A 21,399-nucleotide genomic window follows, 5' to 3' on the forward strand; every position below is an offset into this window, starting at 1 on the left:
CCAAAAAAAGTATATTATCACAGCCATTTCTTTATCTGTATGTTTGAAGTACAAGTATCTAGTTGAACACAGTGGCTTTGAAGAATTCCCCAAATTCTGAACTTTAGCCTTATGTCATCCCTAATCAAACGAGACTGTGCAGATTCATAATCCTCAAGTGTTAAGTCCATTTCCATGGCCCATTCTTTCCTGGATTATCCCATCCCACTCTTATCTAGTGGGTCCCCACAGCTTTGTCCACACCTCATCCATTCCTTTTGTTTAAACCTCAAAGCTTTGCCTTTCCTCTGCCCCTCACAGCTACTGAGGACTTCCATTTGCAGACTCACTCAGCTTTACTCAACTCCCATGCCAATCTTGAGCGTCACTAGCAATATACTATGGACCCTGAAAATACACAGCTGCTCGAGGACAAGGAAATAAAAGAACCAAAGAAGGTGTAGATAGAGAGATATCAAGCCACGGGGCTGTAGCGGATATACCACATTAGGTGCTGTATTTGTAACAACAGATTAATTGTAGTTCCCTGGGCTGCTAAATATGCAGGGCACTAACTGCCATCCATCTCTGGCTAAATTCTCCATTATTGCAGGCTCCAGTCTAGGAGCCTGGTTCTGGATATATTCTGATTGATAAAATAATTTACACATTTTCAATTCTGTTCTTATCAGATATTAATCATATCCCTGAGAGTTTATAAGTATTTTCTTAATTATCTCAAGCATTAAATGATAATCCATCTGAAGTGGAGTTTATCTTGAAATATTCTCTATATCAGTATGAATTAGCAGCATCAAGAAGCCTGAATTTTGTACCATAATTTTATCTGTACTTGATGTGGTATTATACTTGAAGTACAGTAGGGTTAAATGCTGGTGAAGACTTGGATGACACAAGTGTTTACTATAAGTGAAGAGATGCGATCTCCTTGTTATAGAGCTTGTTAAGTAAGAGCTTTCAAAGGAACCATCTCAGTTTCTCAAAAAGTTAAACATAGAATTACCTTTGTCATCTGGTGTTCTAGTTTCCTGGCTGCTAAAACAAATGCCATGCAGTGGGTTGCTTAACAACAGTAATTCAGTGGCTCATGGTTTTGAAGCTAGGAAAGTCCAAAATTGAGGCATCAGCAAGGTGATGCTTTCTCTGCAAAGACTGTGGTATTCTGGGTCTGCCTGCCAGCAATCCATGGAGGATTCCTTGGCTTCTCTATCACATGGCAATGTGCTCTCCTTTTCTTCTGAGTTCTGTTGTCTTTGACTTCTACCTTTTCCCTTTGACTTTTCCTGTGTCTAGTTTCCTTTGCTTATAAAGAGTTCAGCCATAATGGGTTGAAGCCCACTGTCATTCAGTTTGGGCACATGGCAATCTTCAAATAATCTATTTATAATGGATTCACAGCCATGGGAATGGATTGAGAACGTGTTTTTCTGGGGTATATAACTAAGCAACATACAGCAATACCACCTTTAGGTATATAAAAAGAATTGAAAGCAGGGACTCCAACAGATATTTGTATACCAGTGTACACTGCAGCATTATTCACATTATCCACCAACAGATGAATGGATAAAAAAATATGATAGATCCATACAGTGGACTATAATTCAGCCATAAAGAGGAATGAAGTTCTGATATATGCTACAGTATAGATGAACCTTAAAGACATCCTGTTAAGTAAAATAAGTCAGACACAAAAGACGAATATTGTATTATTTCACTTATAAGAAATCATTAGAATATGCAAATTCATAAAGAATGAAACTCATTAGAGGTTACCAGGGAAGGTGAGGAGAGAGAATGGGGAGTCAGTGTTTAATGGGTACAGACTTTCTGGGGTAATGGAAAATTGTTGGTAATAGATAATGGTGTTATTGGCACAACGTGCATGTAATTAATGCCACTGAATTATATGCTTGTAGGTGGTAGAGATGGGAAAGTTTGCATTGTACATATGTTACCAAAAATTTTTTTTAAAGGATCCTTCATTCCTTCTAGTATCTACCAAGAATGTGGTTATTGGTTGGTTTTTCTAGTCTTAAAGTAGAATAAACTTTATCCTTTTTATGACAGGTGTCTGTGGACAGTTAACAAGGAAGTTAAATAAAACAGTAAGAAAGCAACAACAGGGATAAATAATGGGGGGAGGGCCAAGAGTCAATGGGAGATTTGGATTTTTTGTTTGGTGAGGGTTTGTTTATTGGTTATCTTTCTCTTGGGAACAATGAAATTATCCAAAATTGAGAGTGTTGATGGACTGTTGACGTTGGTCATTATATATGATGCGCAATGGATGTAGGTGGCTGAAGGATGTACTGACTGACAAAATTGATTGGTGAACGATGATGTATACATATGATGAGATATTGTGCTGCTACAAAAAGGAATGAAGTTGTGAGTTATGCAACATTGTGAATGAACCTGTGGGACATTTGGTGAGGTAAAATAAGCCAGAATCAAAAGGGCAAATATTGTTTGGTCTCATTTAGAAAATACTCATAAGAATACAGGGGCCTAGATTGTAAGCTCTTATAGCAGTCACATTTAGCCTGAGCAGTAATTGTTATTTCTGAATTTTGAGAGGCTGTTTTATGTATATGTATAATCTGGTATTTTGAGATAAGAATAAAGCTGATCAGGTTGAGATTAAGGTAATTTAGAATACATAGATAAGGAAGACATTGTTTGTATTTTAGAACCTCATCTACTCTTTGAGACCAAAGGAAGAAAGGTTTATTTTGTCCAGAACCTAAATTTTTTGTAGCACATAATGTTACTCAACCTGTCTGGATAGATCATTTAAACAATCTAAACACAGGGAGCCCAGAATAAGAACAAGGACCTTTAATCCTGTATAGCTTAATGTAATGCCTGGATAAATCCCAGAGTATATTATGCAGGTAATCAAAAAGTATTGGCAAAGTACCTTGAGGGATGGGAGAAAAAAATATGAAACTATTAAACTTTACCACCGTGGAAACCCCTGATACTGTGTCAGATATTAAGGGCACCCAAATCAATAGGCCAAGCCCTTGATCTTGAGGCTTACTCTTGTGAAGCTTATCTATGTAATGGAGAAACTTAGCCTACCTATAGGTATGCCTAGGAGTTACTTCCATAGGCCGTCTTTTGTTCCTCAAATGTGGCCTCACTCTCTCTAAGCCCAACTCTTCGAATGAAATCATTGCCCTCCCCTGTATGTGGGACAAGACATCCAGGGGTGAAAGTCTCCCTGGCGGTGTGGGATATGACTCTCAGGGATGAGCCTGTCCCTGGCACCATGGGATCAACAATGCCATCCTGACCAAAGTGGAGAAAAAGAAGTGTAACAAATAAGGTGTCAGTGGCTGAGAGAGTTCAAATAGAGTCAAGAGGCTACTCTGGAGGTCACTCTTACACAAGCTTCAGTTAGATATTGCTACCTATCATAGCTTGCCAACCCCCAACCAAAACCATTAGAACCAATAATAAAGAACACTAGGGCAAAGATTTTACAAAAGTTCCATGCACTAGGGTAACTTTCCAGAAACTTAAAACCTCCAGATGGGTCCCTGGACCAGATAAGTCCTGAAATGCAGAGCCCCTAGCCTCACTAGAACATCAACTAGTTTCCTCTCCCTCTTCCATATTACTGACAGCCCTTCCCAACATGAAAAAGTTAGAATGGGCATAGCCCAAATACCCCTTTAGAGTAGGAGAAAGATCAAAGGTGATGGTGGAGTTATACAAAGAAAGTAGGGTTGAACAAATGAGTATGATTGCTGAATCATTATATTGATACTAATATTGATATTTCTTTAGTCTCTAATATCTTAGAGCAGCTACAAATGAACACCTAAAATTGTGGAATTGTAACATATACCAAACTCTGAAATCTGTTCTATTATGTGATGTGCTTTGAAATTTATTGCTTTTTTGTATATGTTATTTTTCACTAAAAAGAAAAAAAATGTAAAAAAATATCAATAACAGTTAAAAAAAAAACAACGGTAAGAGAAGGCAGGTAACTCCTGTCTTGAAATCCAAAGTTTTATTGTCCTTTCCTCTGCTGTATCTTAGGCTTTCCTCTTAGTCTAGACTTGTTTCTTCTCACCTTTTTGTTAGAACTTAGACTCTTTTTTTTTTATGTGGGTAGGCACCGGGAATCAAACCCGGGTCCTTGGGCATGGCAGGCAAGCACTCTTACCTGCTGAGCCACTGTGGCCCGCCCAGAACTTAGACTCTTTTCCTCTTGCGTCTTGCCTGGCTTGAATGTTTAAAAAAAAATGTTACACTCAATTTCCCACTGGAGTCTAGCAATTCACACTGGGTAGGGATTTATGTGAGTTCCCATTCCCATCTAATGGCAGCATCGAGGCTTGGCATTGTCCAGTGGTTATATTGACTAATGCAGGCCCCATTGTTTCCAGAGCTCTCAGAATTTTTATTCCGGAAATCCATTCTTCTATGTAATTTTTAAATGTAGTTAATTAACTCAGGTTTACAAAATCAGTGAATGGGCCAAATTAAATATGTTTTGACCAAAATTGGCTCATAAACCAGGAATCTGCAACCTCTGCTTTAGCACAGTGATTTCTTATCAAAAGTACACAATAAAAAATGAGCTTTTTTGACTGTACATGTCAAAAAAGCTCAAACATGCCACAAGCTCAAACATGCAGAATCAACAATTTAAGCAGTGTCCCAGAAACTTAGTGCTGTCCCTCTTAGGTGACAGAGCCTTGGTACTGTTGCACCTCTGTCTACCAGACTGTTAGCAAGCCCAAGAACAAGGAAATTGCTCTGATTCCGTTCTCATCTGATCTCAACTTTTCCCCTACCGTGCTTTAATTTTGAGGCTAAGTGCTTCCTGATTATGATAACTGTGTGCAAAACCAGGAAGAAAAAAAAAAAACTCCCCTTGCCTAAGTCATTACATATATCCCAAAGTAAGGGGTGAAATCTGTTGGTTGATATGTGTAGAGTCCAATGGCTTCTAGCTTTGTAACGGTCTGGAGGCTTTTAACTAACTGCTCTTTAGAAATGTCACATCTATGAGACTGGTACAAGGTGTCTACCTTTCTCTGCCCTGGTCCCATGCTATAGGCTGTGGTTTGAGGTACAGATCTCTACCTCATGGGGGCATTTCCTGGACCAGGAGTATTTGAATTTATTGGATCTTAAAGGCTTGGGTTTTTGGAATTTGAAACTAGCTGAGTAAAAAAAATTTATATTTGGAAATTGTAATCCCTGGCCATTAAAATAGACTTTGGAAGATGGCGGCTTAGTAAGACGTGCGGATCTTAGTTTCTTCTCCAGGACAGCTATTAGGGGAGTAGAAACGATACCGAAAGCGCCCAAAGCCACAACAGAGATAAAAAAGACAGCGTACCCCATCCTGGAACGGCTGGCTGGCTGAGAGTAGCAGCTCAGGTGAGATCACCGAGTGGCGTGGGCCTCACCGGGCGGGGCAGCAAGCGGCCGGAGTCACTCCATTCCCCCTTCCCGGGCCGGCTGGGAGAATTGGAGAGGCAGTCCCCTGAAACCGCGGCGGCTGGCGCCCACACCACGCGCGGCCCCCCGGACCAACTGAGAGAATTGGATCGGAAATCCCCAGGCCGCGGAGAATGGTGATGGGTGGGGGAGGCCCCTTCCAAACCCGTGACTCCCCGGGAACGTGCACTCTCCCGGACGGGCCGCTGCCACTGGCGCCCTCCCGCCACGCTTGTCGCCCCGGGCCGACTAGGAAATTCGGACAGGCTCTTTGCCTGGCTGCGGCGGCCAGCAACCCTCCCTGTGTTCGGACCCCGGGCCGGCTCAAGCCGCTTCGGCTAGCGAACCTCCCGGACGGCGAGAGTTTTCCAAAGTTAAAGGTCCCACAGCACCTTTTACTGGTGGGACCCGCAGACAAACGTGTGCCACGAGCGCCACCTACGGGGCAGGATAAGAAAAACAGAACCCAGAGATTTCACAGAAAAATCTTCCAAACTTTTGGATCCAATACCCAGGGAAATCTGTCTAAATGTGCAGATGCCAACAGAAGATAACGGATCACGCTTAAATAATTGAAAATATGGCCCAGTCAAAGGAACAAACCAATAGTTCAAATGAGATACAGGAGCTGAGACAACTAATGCTGAATATACGAACAGAAATGGAAAACCTCTTCAAAAACGAAATCGATAAATTGAGGGAGGACATGAAGAAGACATGGGCTGAACATAAAGAAGAAATAGAAAAACTGAAAAAGCAAATCACAGAACTTATGGAAGTGAAGGACAAAATAGAAAAGATAGAAAAAACAATGGATAACTACAATGATAGATTCAAAGAGACAGAAGATAGAATTAGTGATTTGGAGGATGGAACATCTGAATTCCAAAAACAAACAGAAACTATCAGGAAAAGAATGGAAAAATTTGAACAGGGTATCAGGGAACTCAAGGACAATATGAACCGCACAAATATACGTGTTGTAGGTGTCCCAGAAGGAGAAGAGAAGGGAAAAGGAGGAGAAAAACTAATGGAAGAAATTTTCACTGAAAATTTCCCAACTCTTATGAAAGACCTAAAATTACAGATCCAAGAAGTGCAGCACACCCCAAAGAGATTAGACCCAAATAGGCGTTCTCCGAGACACTTACTAGTTAGAATGTCAGAGGTCAAAGAGAAAGAGAGGATCTTGAAAGCAGTAAGAGAAAAACAATCCATCACATACAAGGGAAACCCAATAAGACTATGTGTAGATTTCTCAGCAGAAACCATGGAGGCTAGAAGACAGTGGGATGATATATTTAAATTACTAAAAGAGAAAAACTGCCAACCAAGACTCCTATATCCAGCAAAATTGTCCTTCAAAAATGAGGGAGAAATTAAAACATTCTCAGACAAAAAGTCACTGAGAGAATTTGTGACCAAGAGACCAGCTCTGCAAGAAATACTAAAGGGAGCACTAGAGTCAGAACCAAAAAGACAGAAGAGAGAGGTATGGAGAAGAGTGTAGAAAGAAGGAAAGTCAGATATGATATATATAATACAAAAGGCAAAATGGCAGAGGAAAATATTATCCAAACAGTAATAACACTAAATGTTAATGGACTGAATTCCCCAATCAAAAGACATAGAATGGCAGAACGGATTAAAAAACAGGATCCTTCTATATGCTGTCTACAGGAAACATATCTTAGATCCAAAGATAAACATAGGTTGGAAGTGAAAGGTTGGGAAAAGATATTTCATGCAAATAACAACCAGAAAATAGCAGGAGTGGCTATACTAATATCCAACAAGTTAGACTTCAAATGTAAAACAGTTAAAAGAGACAAAGAAGGACACTATATACTAATGAAAGGAACAATTAAACAAGAAGACATAACAATCATAAATATTTACGCACCGAACCAGAATGCCCCTAAATACGTGAGGAATACACTGCAAACACTGAAAAGGGAAATAGACACAAATACCATAATAGTTGGAGACTTCAATTCACCACTCTCATCAATGGACAGAACATCTTGACAGAGGATCAATAAAGAAATAGAGAATCTGAATATTACTATAAAGGAGCTAGACTTAACAGACATTTATAGGACATTAAATCCCACAACAGCAGGATACACCTTTTTCTCAAGTGCTCATGGATCATTCTCAAAGATAGACCATATGCTGGGTCACAAAGCAAGTCTTAACAAATTTAAAAAGATTGAAATCATACACAACACTTTCTCGGATCATAAAGGAATGAAGTTGGAAATCAATAATAGGCAGAATGCCAGAAAATTCACAAATACCTGGAGGCTCAACAACACACTCTTAAACAACGAGTGGGTCAAAGAAGAAATTGCAAGAGAAATTAGTAAATACCTCGAGGCAAATGAAAATGAAAACACAACATATCAAAACTTATGGGATGCAGCAAAGGCAGTGCTAAGAGGGAAATTTATTGCCCTAAATGCCTATATCAGAAAAGAAGAAAAGGCAAAAATGCAGGAATTAACTGTTCACTTGGAAGAACTGGAGAAAGAACAGCAAACTAATCCCAAAGCAAGCAAAAGGAAAGAAATAACAAAGATCAGAGCAGAAATAAATGAAATTGAAAATATGAAAACAGTAGAGAAAATCAATAAGACCAGAAGTTGGTTCTATGAGAAAATCAATAAGATTGATGGGCCCTTATCAAGATTGACAAAAAGAAGAAGAGAGAGGATGCAAATAAATAAGATCAGAAATGGAAGAGGAGACATAACTACTGACCTCACAGAAATAAAGGAGGTAATAACAGGATACTATGAACAACTTTACGCTAATAAATACAACAATTTAGATGAAATGGACGGGTTCCTGGAAAGACATGAACAACCAACTTTGACTCAAGAAGACATAGATGACCTCAACAAACCAATCACAAGTAAAGAAATTGAATTAGTCATTCAAAAGCTTCCTAAAAAGAAAAGTCCAGGACCAGATGGCTTCACATGTGAATTCTACCAAACGTTTCAGAAAGAATTAGTACCAATTCTCCTCAAACTCTTCAAAAAAATCGAATTGGAGGGAAAACTACCTAATTCATTCTATGAAGCCAACATCACCCTCATACCAAAACCAGGCAAAGATATTACAAAAAAAGAAAACTACAGACCAATCTCTCTAATGAATATAGATGCAAAAATCCTCAATAAAATTCTAGCAAATCGTTATCCAACAACACATTAAAAGAATTATACATCATGACCAAGTAGGATTCATCCCAGGTATGCAAGGATGGTTCAACATAAGAAAATCAATTAATGTAATACACCATATCAACAAATCAAAGCAGAAAAATCACATGATCATCTCAATTGATGCAGAGAAGGCATTTGACAAGATTCAACATTCTTTCCTGCTGAAAACACTTCAAAAGATAGGAATACAAGGAAACTTCCTTAAAATGATAGAGGGAATATATGAAAAACCCACAGCTAATATCATCCTCAATGGGGAAAAATTGAAAACTTTCCCCCTAAGATCAGGAACAAGACAAGGATGTCCACTATCACCACCATTATTCAACATTTTGTTGGAGGTTCTAGCCAGAGCAACTAGACAAGAAAAAGAAATACAAGGCATCAAAATTGGAAAGGAAGAAGTAAAACTATCACTGTTTGCAGATGATATGATACTATACGTCGAAAACCCGGAAAAATCCACAACAAAACTACTAGAGCTAATAAATGAGTACAGCAAAGTAGCAGGTTACAAGATCAACATTCAAAAATGTGTAGCATTTCTATACACTAGTAATGAACAAGCTGAGGGGGAAATCAAGAAACGAATCCCATTTACAATTGCAACTAAAAGAATAAAATACCTAGGAATAAATTTAACTAAAGAGACAAAAAACTTATATAAAGAAAACTACAAAAAACTGCTAAAAGAAATCACAGAAGACCTAAATAGATGGAAGGGCATACCGTGTTCATGGATTGGAAGACTAAATATAGTTAAGATGTCAGTCCTACCTAAATTGATTTACAGATTCAATGCAATACCAATCAAAATCCCAACAACTTATTTTTCAGAAATAGAAAAACCAATAAGCAAATTTATCTGGAAGGGCAGGGTGCCCCGAATTGCTAAAAACATCTTGAGGAAAAAAAACGAAGCTGGAGGTCTCGCGCTGCCTGACTTTAAGGCATATTATGAAGCCACAGTGGTCAAAACAGCATGGTATTGGCATAAAGATAGATATATCGACCAATGGAATCGAATAGAGTGCTCAGATATAGACCCTCTCATCTATGGACATTTGATCTTTGATAAGGCAGTCAAGCCAACTCACCTGGGACAGAGCAGTCTCTTCAATAAATGGTGCCTAGAGAACTGGATATCCATATGCAAAAGAATGCAAGAAGACCCGTATCTCACACCCTATACAAAAGTTAACTCAAAATGGATCAAAGATCTAAACATTAGGTCTCAGACCATAAAATAGTTAGAGGAAAATGTTGGGAGATATCTTATGGATCTTACAACTGGAGGCGGTTTTATGGACCTTAAACCTAAAGCAAGAATACTGAAGAAGGAAATAAATAAATGGGAGCTCCTCAAAATTAAACACTTTTGTGCATCAAAGAACTTCATCAAGAAAGTAGAAAGACAGCCTACACAATGGGAGACAATATTTGGAAATGATATATCAGATAAAGGTCTAGTATCCAGAATTTATAAAGAGATTGTTCATCTCAACAACAAAAAGACAGCCAACCCAATTACAAAATGGGAAAAAGACTTGAACAGACACCTCTCAGAAGAGGAAATACAAATGGCCAAAAGGCACATGAAGAGATGCTCAATGTCCCTGGCCATTAGAGAAATGCAAATCAAAACCACAATGAGATATCATCTCACACCCACCAGAATGGCCATTATCAACAAAACAGAAAATGACAAGTGCTGGAGAGGATGCGGAGAAAGAGGCACACTTATCCATTGTTGGTGGGAATGTCAAATGGTGCAACCACTGTGGAAGGCAGTTTGGCGGTTCCTCAAAAAGCTGAATATAGAATTGCCATACGACCCAGCAATACCATTGCTGGGAATATACTCAAAGGACTTAAGGGCAAAGACACAAACGGACATTTGCACACCAATGTTTATAGCAGCGTTATTTACAATTGCAAAGAGATGGAAACAGCCGAAATCTCCATCAACAGAAGAGTGGCTAAACAAACTGTGGTATATACATACGATGGAATACTATGCAGCTTTAAGACAGGATAAACTTATGAAGCATGTAATAACATGGATGGACCTAGAGAACATTATGCTGAGTGAGTCTAGCCAAAAACTAAAGGACAAATACTGTATGGTCCCACTGATGTGAACAGACATTCGAGAATAAATTTGGAATATGTCCTTGATAACAGAGTCCAGCAGGAGGTAGAAACAGGGTAAGATAATGGTCAATTGGAGTTGAAGGGATACAGACGCTGTAACAGGACTAGATATAAAAACTCAAAAATGGACAGCACAATAATACCTAATTGTAAAGTAATCATGTTAAAACACTGAATGAAGCTGCATCTGAGCTATAGGTTTTTGTTTTGTTTTGTTTTGTTTTGTTTTGATTTTACTATTATTACTTTTATTTTTTTCTCTATATTAACATTCTATATCTTTTTCGGTTATGTTGCTAGTTCTTCTAAACCAATGCAAATATACTAAGAAATGATGATCATGCATCTATGTGATGATGTTAAGAATTACTGATTGCATATGTAGAATGGTATGATCTCTAAATGTTGGGTTAATTTCTTTTTTTCCGTTAATTAAAAAAAAAAAGAGAGAGAAGGGGTAAGTGGAGCTGAAGGGATACAGACTGTACAATGGGACTGGATATAAAAACTCAGAAATGGACAGCACAATACTACCCAGTTGTAATGCAATTATGTTAAAACACTGAATGAAGCTGCATGTGAGGTATAGGGTTTTTTTTTGTTTTTTTTTTTTTCTTTCTATTATTGTTTTAATTCTTATTCTGTTGTCTTTTTATTTCTTTTTCTAAATCGATGCAAATGTACTAAGAAATGATGAATATGCAACTATGTGATGTTATTAAGAATTACTGATTGTACATGTAGATTGGAATGATTTCTAATTGTTTTGTTAATTCTTTTTTTAATTAATAAAAAAATAAATAAATAAAAATAAAATAGACTTCAAAGAAATTTCTACAGAAAGGAAGAGATCATTTCTTATAAGTACTTACAGACTTAACAGAATTCACAGCACTTTGGGCCCTGAACTGCTTCAATGCAGGAGTAGATTGAATGAGCATTACTGCTTACTACTTATTTAGTGGCTATATTTTATACCAGGTTATAAAATTTCAGAAGTACTATACTCTTTCTTAGGAGAGACCTATCTGGAGGACCATAGAACTATGGCATTCATTATTAATCCTAGCTGACTTCGTTAGCACTAATTTTAGCTTCATTCCCCAGATCTACTAGCTATCTAGCAGGGGCCCTTTAAAGAAGTACATATGTATGCAAGGACCACTCTGGCAGTAATCTCTGTATCAGTTACCTTGAGCTAAGTTATGCAGCGGCAGCAAAGTGACTTCATATTACAATGACTTACAACAGCAAAGGCTGTTTCTTTCTTACATTACATATACACCGTAGGTCATCTGTGGCTGTGCTCCATGCCATCTTCATTTCAGGACCCAGATTTACAGTGACTCCTTTTTGGGACATGACTTCTGTTTCATGGCCAAGGGTAAAGAGAAGTCTAATGTGTCATGAGCTCATTCTTAAAGCTTCCTTTCAAAAGTGGCACATATATTCACATTTTATTGGCCAAAGCAAGTCACATAGCCAAGCCTGAATGAGGGATTCAGAATATTTTTTAACAGTAATCCAATCTAATACAGTTCTGCTTCCTCAAAACCTTATAGCCTGTGTGTTAAGCATCTGCTGCCAGGCAACAAAACAAGTTGATTGATAATGGATGAACTCTGTGTCTGAGTCCTACAGCAATAGCCATGTGGTTTGCTTTTGCAGCTATCAAGTCCCTTGCTGTCTCTAGACAATGGAACAGTAGTTCTTTTATTTCCCCAAAGGACCCTCGCCATCTTTAAGATAAATAGTAACTCCAGTGATGATCATTGCTCTTATCAAGAACTATTTTCCCCTTGTATAATCATTACTTTTCCCCCAGACTCCACAACTACCCTGGACACATACTTCTTAACACACGAGAACTGCTGGTTCCCCTTTCTGGCCTAGAGTGGAAAATTCACAAGTAATGTTATTACACATATTGTGCTCTTAAAAGCTACAGTTTCTACCTTGAGACTTCCCATTAACCTAGTTGTTGTTTTTTTTTTAATCAATTCCTGCTGCCATGCATTGAGGCTTATACTCTTTAATATTAATTGTATTTTTGCTTCCTTAGCTTAAATCATAACACTCTATTCTAGTTTGCTAGCTGCCAGAATGCAATATACCAGAAACAGAATGGCTTTTAAAAAGGGAAAATTAATAAGTTGCTAGTTTACAGTTCCAAGGCCAGGAAAATGCCCCAATTTAAGCAAGTCCATAGAAATGTCCAATCAAAGGCATCCAGAGAAAGATACCTTGGTTCAAGAAGGCCAATGAAGTTCAGGGTTTCTCTCTCAAGTGAGAAGGCACATGGCAAACATAGTCAGGGCTTCTCTCTCAGCTGGAAGGGCACGTGGCAAACATGGCATCATCTGCTAGCTTTCTCTCCTGGCTTCCTCTTTCATGAAGCTTCCCAGGAGGCGTTTTCCTTCTTCATCTCCAAAGGTCACTGGCTGGTGGACTCTCTGCTTCGGGGTGCTGCACTATTCTCTGTTCTCTCTGAATCTCCCTTTCACCAAAATGTTTCCTCTTTTATAGGATTCCAGTAAACTAATCAAGACCCACCCATATGGGTGGAGACTTATCTCTACCTGATCCAGTTTAACAATCACTCTTGATTGAGTCACATCTCCAGGGAGGTGATCTAATTACAATTTCAAACATACAGTGCTGAAAAGGGATTAGAAGGAACTGCCTTTACAAAATGGGATTAGGATTAAAGTATGTCTTTTCTAGGGTGCATAATGGGATTAGGATTAAAACATGGCTTCTCTAGGGTACATACATCCTTTCAAACCAGCATATACTCCGAGTCTCTCATCTAGTTTTGTCTCTTCAGTGATAATCTCAACACTTTTACTCAGATTCTAATCCTGAGTCCATCATGAACTTCTTTTCTCTCATAAATCATATTTTATTTCTACATAGATTAAACCAATCACTTAAGGGCTCTAGACTGTACCAGCTATTTTATCTGTAGAAAGGCTTAGCTCTTAGTTCTGATTTCTGTGTTGCCTTATTTCCTGACTATCTATGACTCCCACTGAAAACTTTTTTAGAAATGCATGCACTTTGTTATAGTAGACTACTAAATAAATTCATAGGGATAACTTTAAATTTGTTTTTACATAGGTAGAACTCATTTATGGATTTGATAAAGTGGGAAATTAAACTTCAAATTTAAGAAAGTTGTCATTAACACATAATATTTTAAAGCGTGTTTCCTCCTATACATTGTAAATATAGGTTGCTTGACCATAATTTTTTAAATAATTCTGTAAGACAAACTTCAAAATCATCATTCTTTTCCTTTTTTTATTAAATGTAGATCGGAAGAGACCCCTGGAGATGGGCAGCCTCCAGCTTTACCACCCAAACAATCTAAGAAAAACAGTTGGAACCAAATTCATTATTCACACTCTCAACAAGATCTGGAAAACCATATTAATGAAAATTTTGATGTTCCATCTTCCCCTGAAAAATCTACTGTAAGTAACTTCTTCACATATCCCAGCATTGCTATGAATTGTTTTGAATCTAAATGAAATTTCTTTTTAACTTATGGCATTTTTTAACTGTATTTTTTTATATTCCTTTCTCTTTTTCATTATATTGTTTGGTCAGAAATTGTGCCATGATGTAACCCAAATGTGGAAATTCCTTTTGTCATTGTTTATAAAATGCTTATTACTCTAAAAGTTAAATTCTTGACAAATTTACATTGATTCGCATCTTGCAGAACACACCTACATTTTCAGAAACGTGTAATGCATTCAATGTCATTAACTTTACAATCTAATTCACTTAGAGGAGAAATTTTATAATTTTCATTGACTTTATGAAATTGGGTCAGGTTCTTAGAGTATATGATCATTCTGTTCTACAAGGACTATTGTGAATTATCTTGATACTTTTGTTTCAGAGAATATGCTTTCTAACCAATGAAGTGGTCAGTTAGAATGCTCTCAATCATGAATTTTCATTGTTTTCTCATGTAGATGTAAATAAATGAAAAGTAAGATTGTCAATAAAGTTTAAGGATAAACTGTGTTTCCTTAAAAGCAAAAAGATAGAGAGAAATATGGGTATGTTTCAGAAAAGAAAGTTAAAGGACATTGGAGAATAAAATAAAACTCAGAGAAAGGAAAAGTCTACAGTAGATATTAGCAACATGTAGTGCCAGAAGCTTCTGTTGACTCCTAGCCCTCTCACTTTTCATTCATAGGCCTCCCACATTGTCTAAAGTTGAAACTCAAGAGGCAGCCACTCTGTTCTCCCACACTCAGTGCTCTACCACCACAGACATAAAAGACATCAGAATCTTACCAAACATGTGCTATCCAGGTGGTAATTGTGGGTCATAGCTCATTAATTTGTACATTTATTCACTGATTCATAGACATTGAGCTTTTGCTGTATGCTAGGTACTTTGTTGGGGAATGGAAATACAAAGGTAAATAAGACATGGTCCCTGCCAATAAATAATTTATAGCCTAATTGGTTTGTTTACTCATTCAAAAATTACTTACTGAGCACCTGCTGTGTACCATGTATTCTTATAGGCTTTAGCAATATAGCTGAATAAAATAGCAAATAAAAACCTGTGCCTCCAAGGAACTTACATTCTGGGGGAAAGGGAAACAGTGAACAAGGTAAATAATCTATACACAACACAGTATAAAAGCTACGGAGAAAAATGAAGCAGGATGTGGGTTAGGGAATGTCAAGAGTAGAGTGCTGCTGTGATGAGTTAGGAATGAACTTAGTTACAAACCATGTAGATATCTAGAGGAAGAGCAGATAAGCTGAAAGAATAGCAGGTGCAAAGACAGGAATATGACTGACATGGTCAAGAGAGTCATTGAGGTTTGGGGCAAAATGAGCAAGGGGGAATGAGGAGCAGACAGGTAAAGAAGAGCGTTCTATTGTAAGGATTTTGTCTTCTAACCCTAAGTGAGATATGAAGCAAATTGGCATATCTGAGGAGAGAACATGATGTCACTTAAATTTTAACATCACTCTGGCTGCTATGTTGAAAATAGACTAAAAGCAAGGAAGAAGCAAAGATAGTTGTTGTGAGGTGTTGCAGTATTTCAAGCAGTAGTGATGTGAACCTGAGTGGTGTTACTAGAAGGAATGAGAAATGGCTATATTCTGGATATATTTTTTAAATAGAGCTAATATATTATGCATAAGGATTGCATAGAGAAAAAGTAATTAAGGATAACTCCACAAGTTTGACCTGAATATCTAGAAGGAAAAATCTGCAATTCACTGAGATGTGATGTAGGTATGGGTAGGATATCAGAAGCTCAGTTGGGACATGTTAAGTTTAAGATGCCTGTTAGAAATCTATTTGGAGATGAAGACAGTTGGATATATGATTCTGGTGTTGAAGGGAGGAGTCTGAGCTGGAATTATGCTATTGGAAGTTGATGGTGTGTAAATGATGTTTAAAAGTCTGACATCAGAAGAAATCATCAAGTGTCTATGTGTAGATATCAAAATAACAGGTTCTAGAACAGAACCTTCAGACCTCCAAATTGTAAATATTAAGGAAGTGAAAGAAACCAACAAAAGAGAACAAAAAGGTTCAGATATAAAGGGAGAAGGAAAACTAGGCAACTGGCTGGTGTGAAAAAGTCATGGAGAGAGTGATCAACCTTGTCAAATGCTACTGGTAAAGCAAAGAAGAGGAGGACTGAGAAATGAACACTGGGTTTGGAAATATGGAAATCATTGGTGTCCTTAATTGGAACCCTGATTAGTTTTGGTGCCATGCCTTGTATGAGAGCATGACTGGTGTACTTTCAAAACAGAATAGGACTGAGAAGAGTGCCAAGATGACGGCTTAGCGAGGTGTGGGATTTAGTTTGTCATCTACAACAGCTACTAAATAGCCAGGAACAGTACAGAACAATTCCTGGGGCCACATCAGTGACCGGACACACAGCATACCCTAGTCTGGGCCAGCTGGACTGGCTGCGAGCACCCTCAGAACCGTGAGTTCCCCAAGTTGCGGCGGCTGGCGCCCCTCCCTCACAGGCTGCTTCCCAGAGGTGAAAGGAAAGGGACTTTACCAGCAGCTAGGGTCTGAGTACCACTAAGCTTCAATTGTGAAATTAATTCACAAATTGTAACTACTAAAATTAAGCCCCCAACTCAGCTGAACCTAGTCAAAGTGGAGGTTGCTGATTTATGCCCCGGAGCCAAGGCGGCAGGGCTGACAGAAAAACAAAATAAGAAATGGAGGTTTTTTGGATCAGATAGCACATAATACTTGAAAGGGTCTTGGCTCTGAAGGAAGCGGAGCGGGGGGCACATAGGATCTGAAGGTACACAGAGCAACATACCAACTTATGCTCTTGATTGGAAAACCTGAGGAACGGGGGTCCTGCTCTGAGAAGGATTTTTCTCTTCTTTTTTTGTGACTGTGTTTGTACAAGGGCTAGACTGCCTTTGGATACAACAGCGCGACTTCTCAGGTTGCAACTGCCCCAGACATAGGCAGAAACAAGCTTGTTGGAGCATCTGGAGCCTGTGCCTTCCCCAGGAGAGGGGTGGGGCCCAGCTCAGGTGGATTCCCTCCTTCAAGGAATTCAGACCCCAGGGTTTGGAAATTTGAAGTAATTAAAGCCAGCCTCCAAACTCTCCTCTATCTCCACCATGCCTCCAGCAGGGAGAGTCTGCTGAAGTTAAAAATATCACATCACCTTATGCTGGTGGGACCTACAGGCAGATGAGCACCACATACTAGGCAGGATAGGAAAAACACAGAGTCCAGAGACTTCACAGGAAAGTCTTTCAACCTGCTGTGGGTCTCACACTCAGGGAAAACTAACGGAGGTGACTCTTTCCTCCTGACAGGAGGCCAGTATGGTCTGGGAAAATCCGGCTGGGGTCTATAATACCTAAGGAGACCCTCCTAAGGAAGCGTGGGGGGGTGGGGTAGGCACCATACAGACAGGGTAAGAAACAAGAAAGCAAGAACTGGAAAATTCTGATCTGTTAACAAAACTAAGCTAGTGGTTCAGCATAAGCTGAACTGAATATCAAACAACAGAAAGACAACAAAATCATCCGGCAAGAAAATTCTAGGTAAAAGAAGTGAAAACAGTCTCCAGAATAAACTGACTAAGGTAATTAAATGCTTAGACACCAGCAAAAAATAACAAATCACACTAGGAAAATTGAAGAGATGGCCCAGTCAAAGGAACAAACCAACAATTCAAATGAGATACAGGAGTTGAAACAATTAATTCAGAATGTTCAAACAGACCTGGAAAACCTCATCAAAAATCAAATCAATGAATTGAGGGAAGATATAAAGAAGACAAGGAATGAACAAAAAGAAGAAATCGAAAGTCTGAAAAAACAAATCACAGAATGTATGGGAGTGAAAGGCACAGTAGAAGAGATGAAAAAAACAACGGAAATCTACAATGTCAGATTTGAAGAGGCAGAAGATAGGATTAGTGAACTGGAGGACAGAACATCTGAAATCCAACAAGCAAAAGAAAATATAGGGAAAAGAATGGAAGAATATGAGCAGGGACTCAGGGAATTGAATGACAACAAGAAGCACATGAATATATGTGTTGTGGGTGTCCCAGAAGAAGAGAAGGGAAAAGGAGGAGAAAAACTAATGGAGGAAATTATCACTGAAAATTTCCCAACTCTATAAAGGACTTAAAATTACAGATCCAAGAAGTGCAGCGTACACCAAAGAGAATAGATACAAATAGACGTAATCCAAGACACTTACTAATCAGAATGTCAGATGTCAAAGAAAAAGAGAGAATTTTGAAAGCAGCAAGAGAAAAGCAATCCATCACATACAAGGGAAGCCCAATAAGACTATGTGTAGATTTCTCAGCAGAAACGGTGGAGGCGAGAAGACAGTGGGATGATATATTTAAATTACTAAAAGAGAAAAACTGCCAACCAAGAATTCTATATCCAGCAAAATTATCCTTCAAAAATGAGGGAGAAATTTAAAAATTTGTAGACAAAAAATCACTGAGAGAATTTGTGACTAAGAGACCAGCTCTGCAGGAGATACTAAAGGGAGCACTAGAGGCAGATGCGAAAAGACAGGAGAGAGAGGTGTGGAGAACAGTGTAGAAATGAAGACTATCAGTAAATGTAAATTGAAGAAAAATTAGATGTGACATATAAAATCCAAAAGGCAAAATGGTAGAAGAAAGTACTACTCATACAGTAATAACACTAATGTTAGTGGATTAAACTCCCAAATCAAAAGACATAGACAGGCAGAATAGATTAAAAAACAGTACCCATCTACGTGCTGTCTACAGGAAACACATTTTAGAACCAAGTACAAACATAGGATGAATGTGAAAGGTTGGGAAAATATATTTCATGCATATAACAATCAGAAAAGAGCAGCAGTAGCTATACTAATATCCAACAAATTAGACTTCAAATGTAAAACAGTTAAAAGAGACAAAGAAGGACACTACATATTAATAAAAGGAACAGTGCAACAAGAAGAATCATAAATATTTATGCACCGAGCCAGAATGCTCCAAAATACATGAGGCAAACACTGAAAAGAGAAATAGACATATCTACCATAATAGTTGGAGATGTCAATTCCATACTCTCATCAATGGACAGAACATCTAGACAGAGGATCAATAAAGAAACAGAGAATTTGAATAATGCAATAAATGAGCTAGACTTAACAGACATTATAGAACATTACACCCCACAACAGCAGGATACACCTTTTTCTCAAGTGCTCATGCATCATTCTCAAGAATAGACCATATGCTGGGTCACAAAGCAAGTCTCAATAAATATGAAAAGGTTGAAATCATACAAAACACTTCCTCAGATCATAAAAGAATGAAGCTAGAAATCAATAATAGGCAGAGGGCTGGAAAATTCACAAATATATGGAGGCTTAGCAACATATTCTTAAACAACCAGTGGGCCAAGGAAGAAATTACAAAAAAAAATCAGTAAATATCTCGAGACAAATGAAAATGAAAACATGGCATATCAAAATTTATGGGATGCAGGAAAGACAGTGCTAAGAGGGAAATTTATTGCGCTAAATGCCTATTTCAAAAAAGAAGAAAGGGCAAAAATCGAGGAATTAACTGTCCAATTGGAAGAACTAGAGAAAGAACAGCAAACCAACCCCAAAGCAAGCAAAAGGAAAGAAATAATGAAGACTAGAGCAGAAATAAATGAAATTGAGAACATGAAAACAATTGAGAAAATCAACAAAACCAGAAGTTGATTCTATGAGGAAATCAATAAGATTGATGGAAACTTAGCAAGGTTAACAAAAAGAAGAAGAGGTAAGATGCAAATAAATAAAATCAGAAATAGGAGACATAACCAGTGACCCCACAGAAATAAAGGAAGTAATGACAGGATACTATGAACAACTTTATGCTAGTAAATTCGACAACGTAGATGAAATGGACAACTTTCTAGAAAGGCATGAACAACAAACATTGACTCGAGAAGAAATAGATGACCTCAACAAACCAATCACAAGTAAAGAAATTGAATCAGTCATTAGAAAGCTCCCCAGAAAGAAAAGTCCAGGACCAGAGGGCTTCACATGTGAATTCTACCAAACATTTAAGAAAGAATTAGTACCAATCCTCTTCAAACTCTTCAAAAAAATTGAAGTGGAGTGAAAGCTACCTAACTCATTCTACAAAGCCAACATCACCCTCATACCAAAGCCAGACAAAGATATACAAAAAAAAAGAAAACTTCAGATCAATCTATCTTATGGATATAGGTGCAAAAATCCTCAACAAAATTCTACCAAATCAAATCTAGCAGCACATTAAAAGAATTATACACCATGACCAAGTAGGATTCATTCATCCCAGACATGCAAGGATGGTTCAGCATAAGAAAATCAATTAATGTAATACACCATATCAACAAATCAAAGCAGAAAAACCACATGCTCATCTCGATTAATGCAGAAAAGGCATTTGACAAAATTCAACATCCTTTCCTGTTGAAAACACTTCAAAGGACAGGAATAGAAGGGAACTTCCTCAGCATGATAAAGGGAATATATAAAAAAAAAAAAAAACCCACAGCTAACATCATCCTCAATGGGGAGAAACTGAAAACCTTCCGCTAAGATCAGGAACAAGACAAGGTTGTCCACTACCACCACCTTTATTCAACATTGTGTTGGAAGACTAGCCAGAGCAATTTGACAAGAAAAAGAGTATAAAGCATCAAAATTGGAAATGAAGAAGTAAAACTCTCACTGTTTGCAGATGATATGATACTATATGTCAAAAACCCTGAAAAATCCACAGCAAAGCTAGAAAAACTAGTAAATGAGTACAGCAAAGTGGCAGGTTACAAGATCAACACTCAAAAATCTATAGTGTTTCTATATTATTATTAATGAACAATATGAGGGGGAAATCAAGAAAAAAATTCCATTTACAATTGCAACCAAAAGAACAAAATATTTAGGAATGAATTTTTTTTAATTTATTTATTAATTAAAAATTAAGAAACAAAATAAAACATCAACATA

The 21,399-nt window shown here is 37.8% G+C and overlaps 1 protein-coding gene across 1 annotated transcript in view; it reads left to right on the forward strand.

The window, feature by feature from the left end:
* PTPN4 (protein tyrosine phosphatase non-receptor type 4) overlaps window positions 1–21,399 on the forward strand; it is a 363,873-nt gene that overhangs the window by 301,740 nt on the left and 40,734 nt on the right. Inside the window, 1 exon segment of the mRNA XM_077151764.1 lies at window positions 14,173–14,332. Coding sequence (XP_077007879.1) covers window positions 14,173–14,332 — 160 coding nt within the window.

This window comes from Tamandua tetradactyla, chromosome 3 (genome assembly GCF_023851605.1).
Source record: "Tamandua tetradactyla isolate mTamTet1 chromosome 3, mTamTet1.pri, whole genome shotgun sequence".
Classification (NCBI taxonomy): Eukaryota; Metazoa; Chordata; class Mammalia; order Pilosa; family Myrmecophagidae; genus Tamandua; species Tamandua tetradactyla.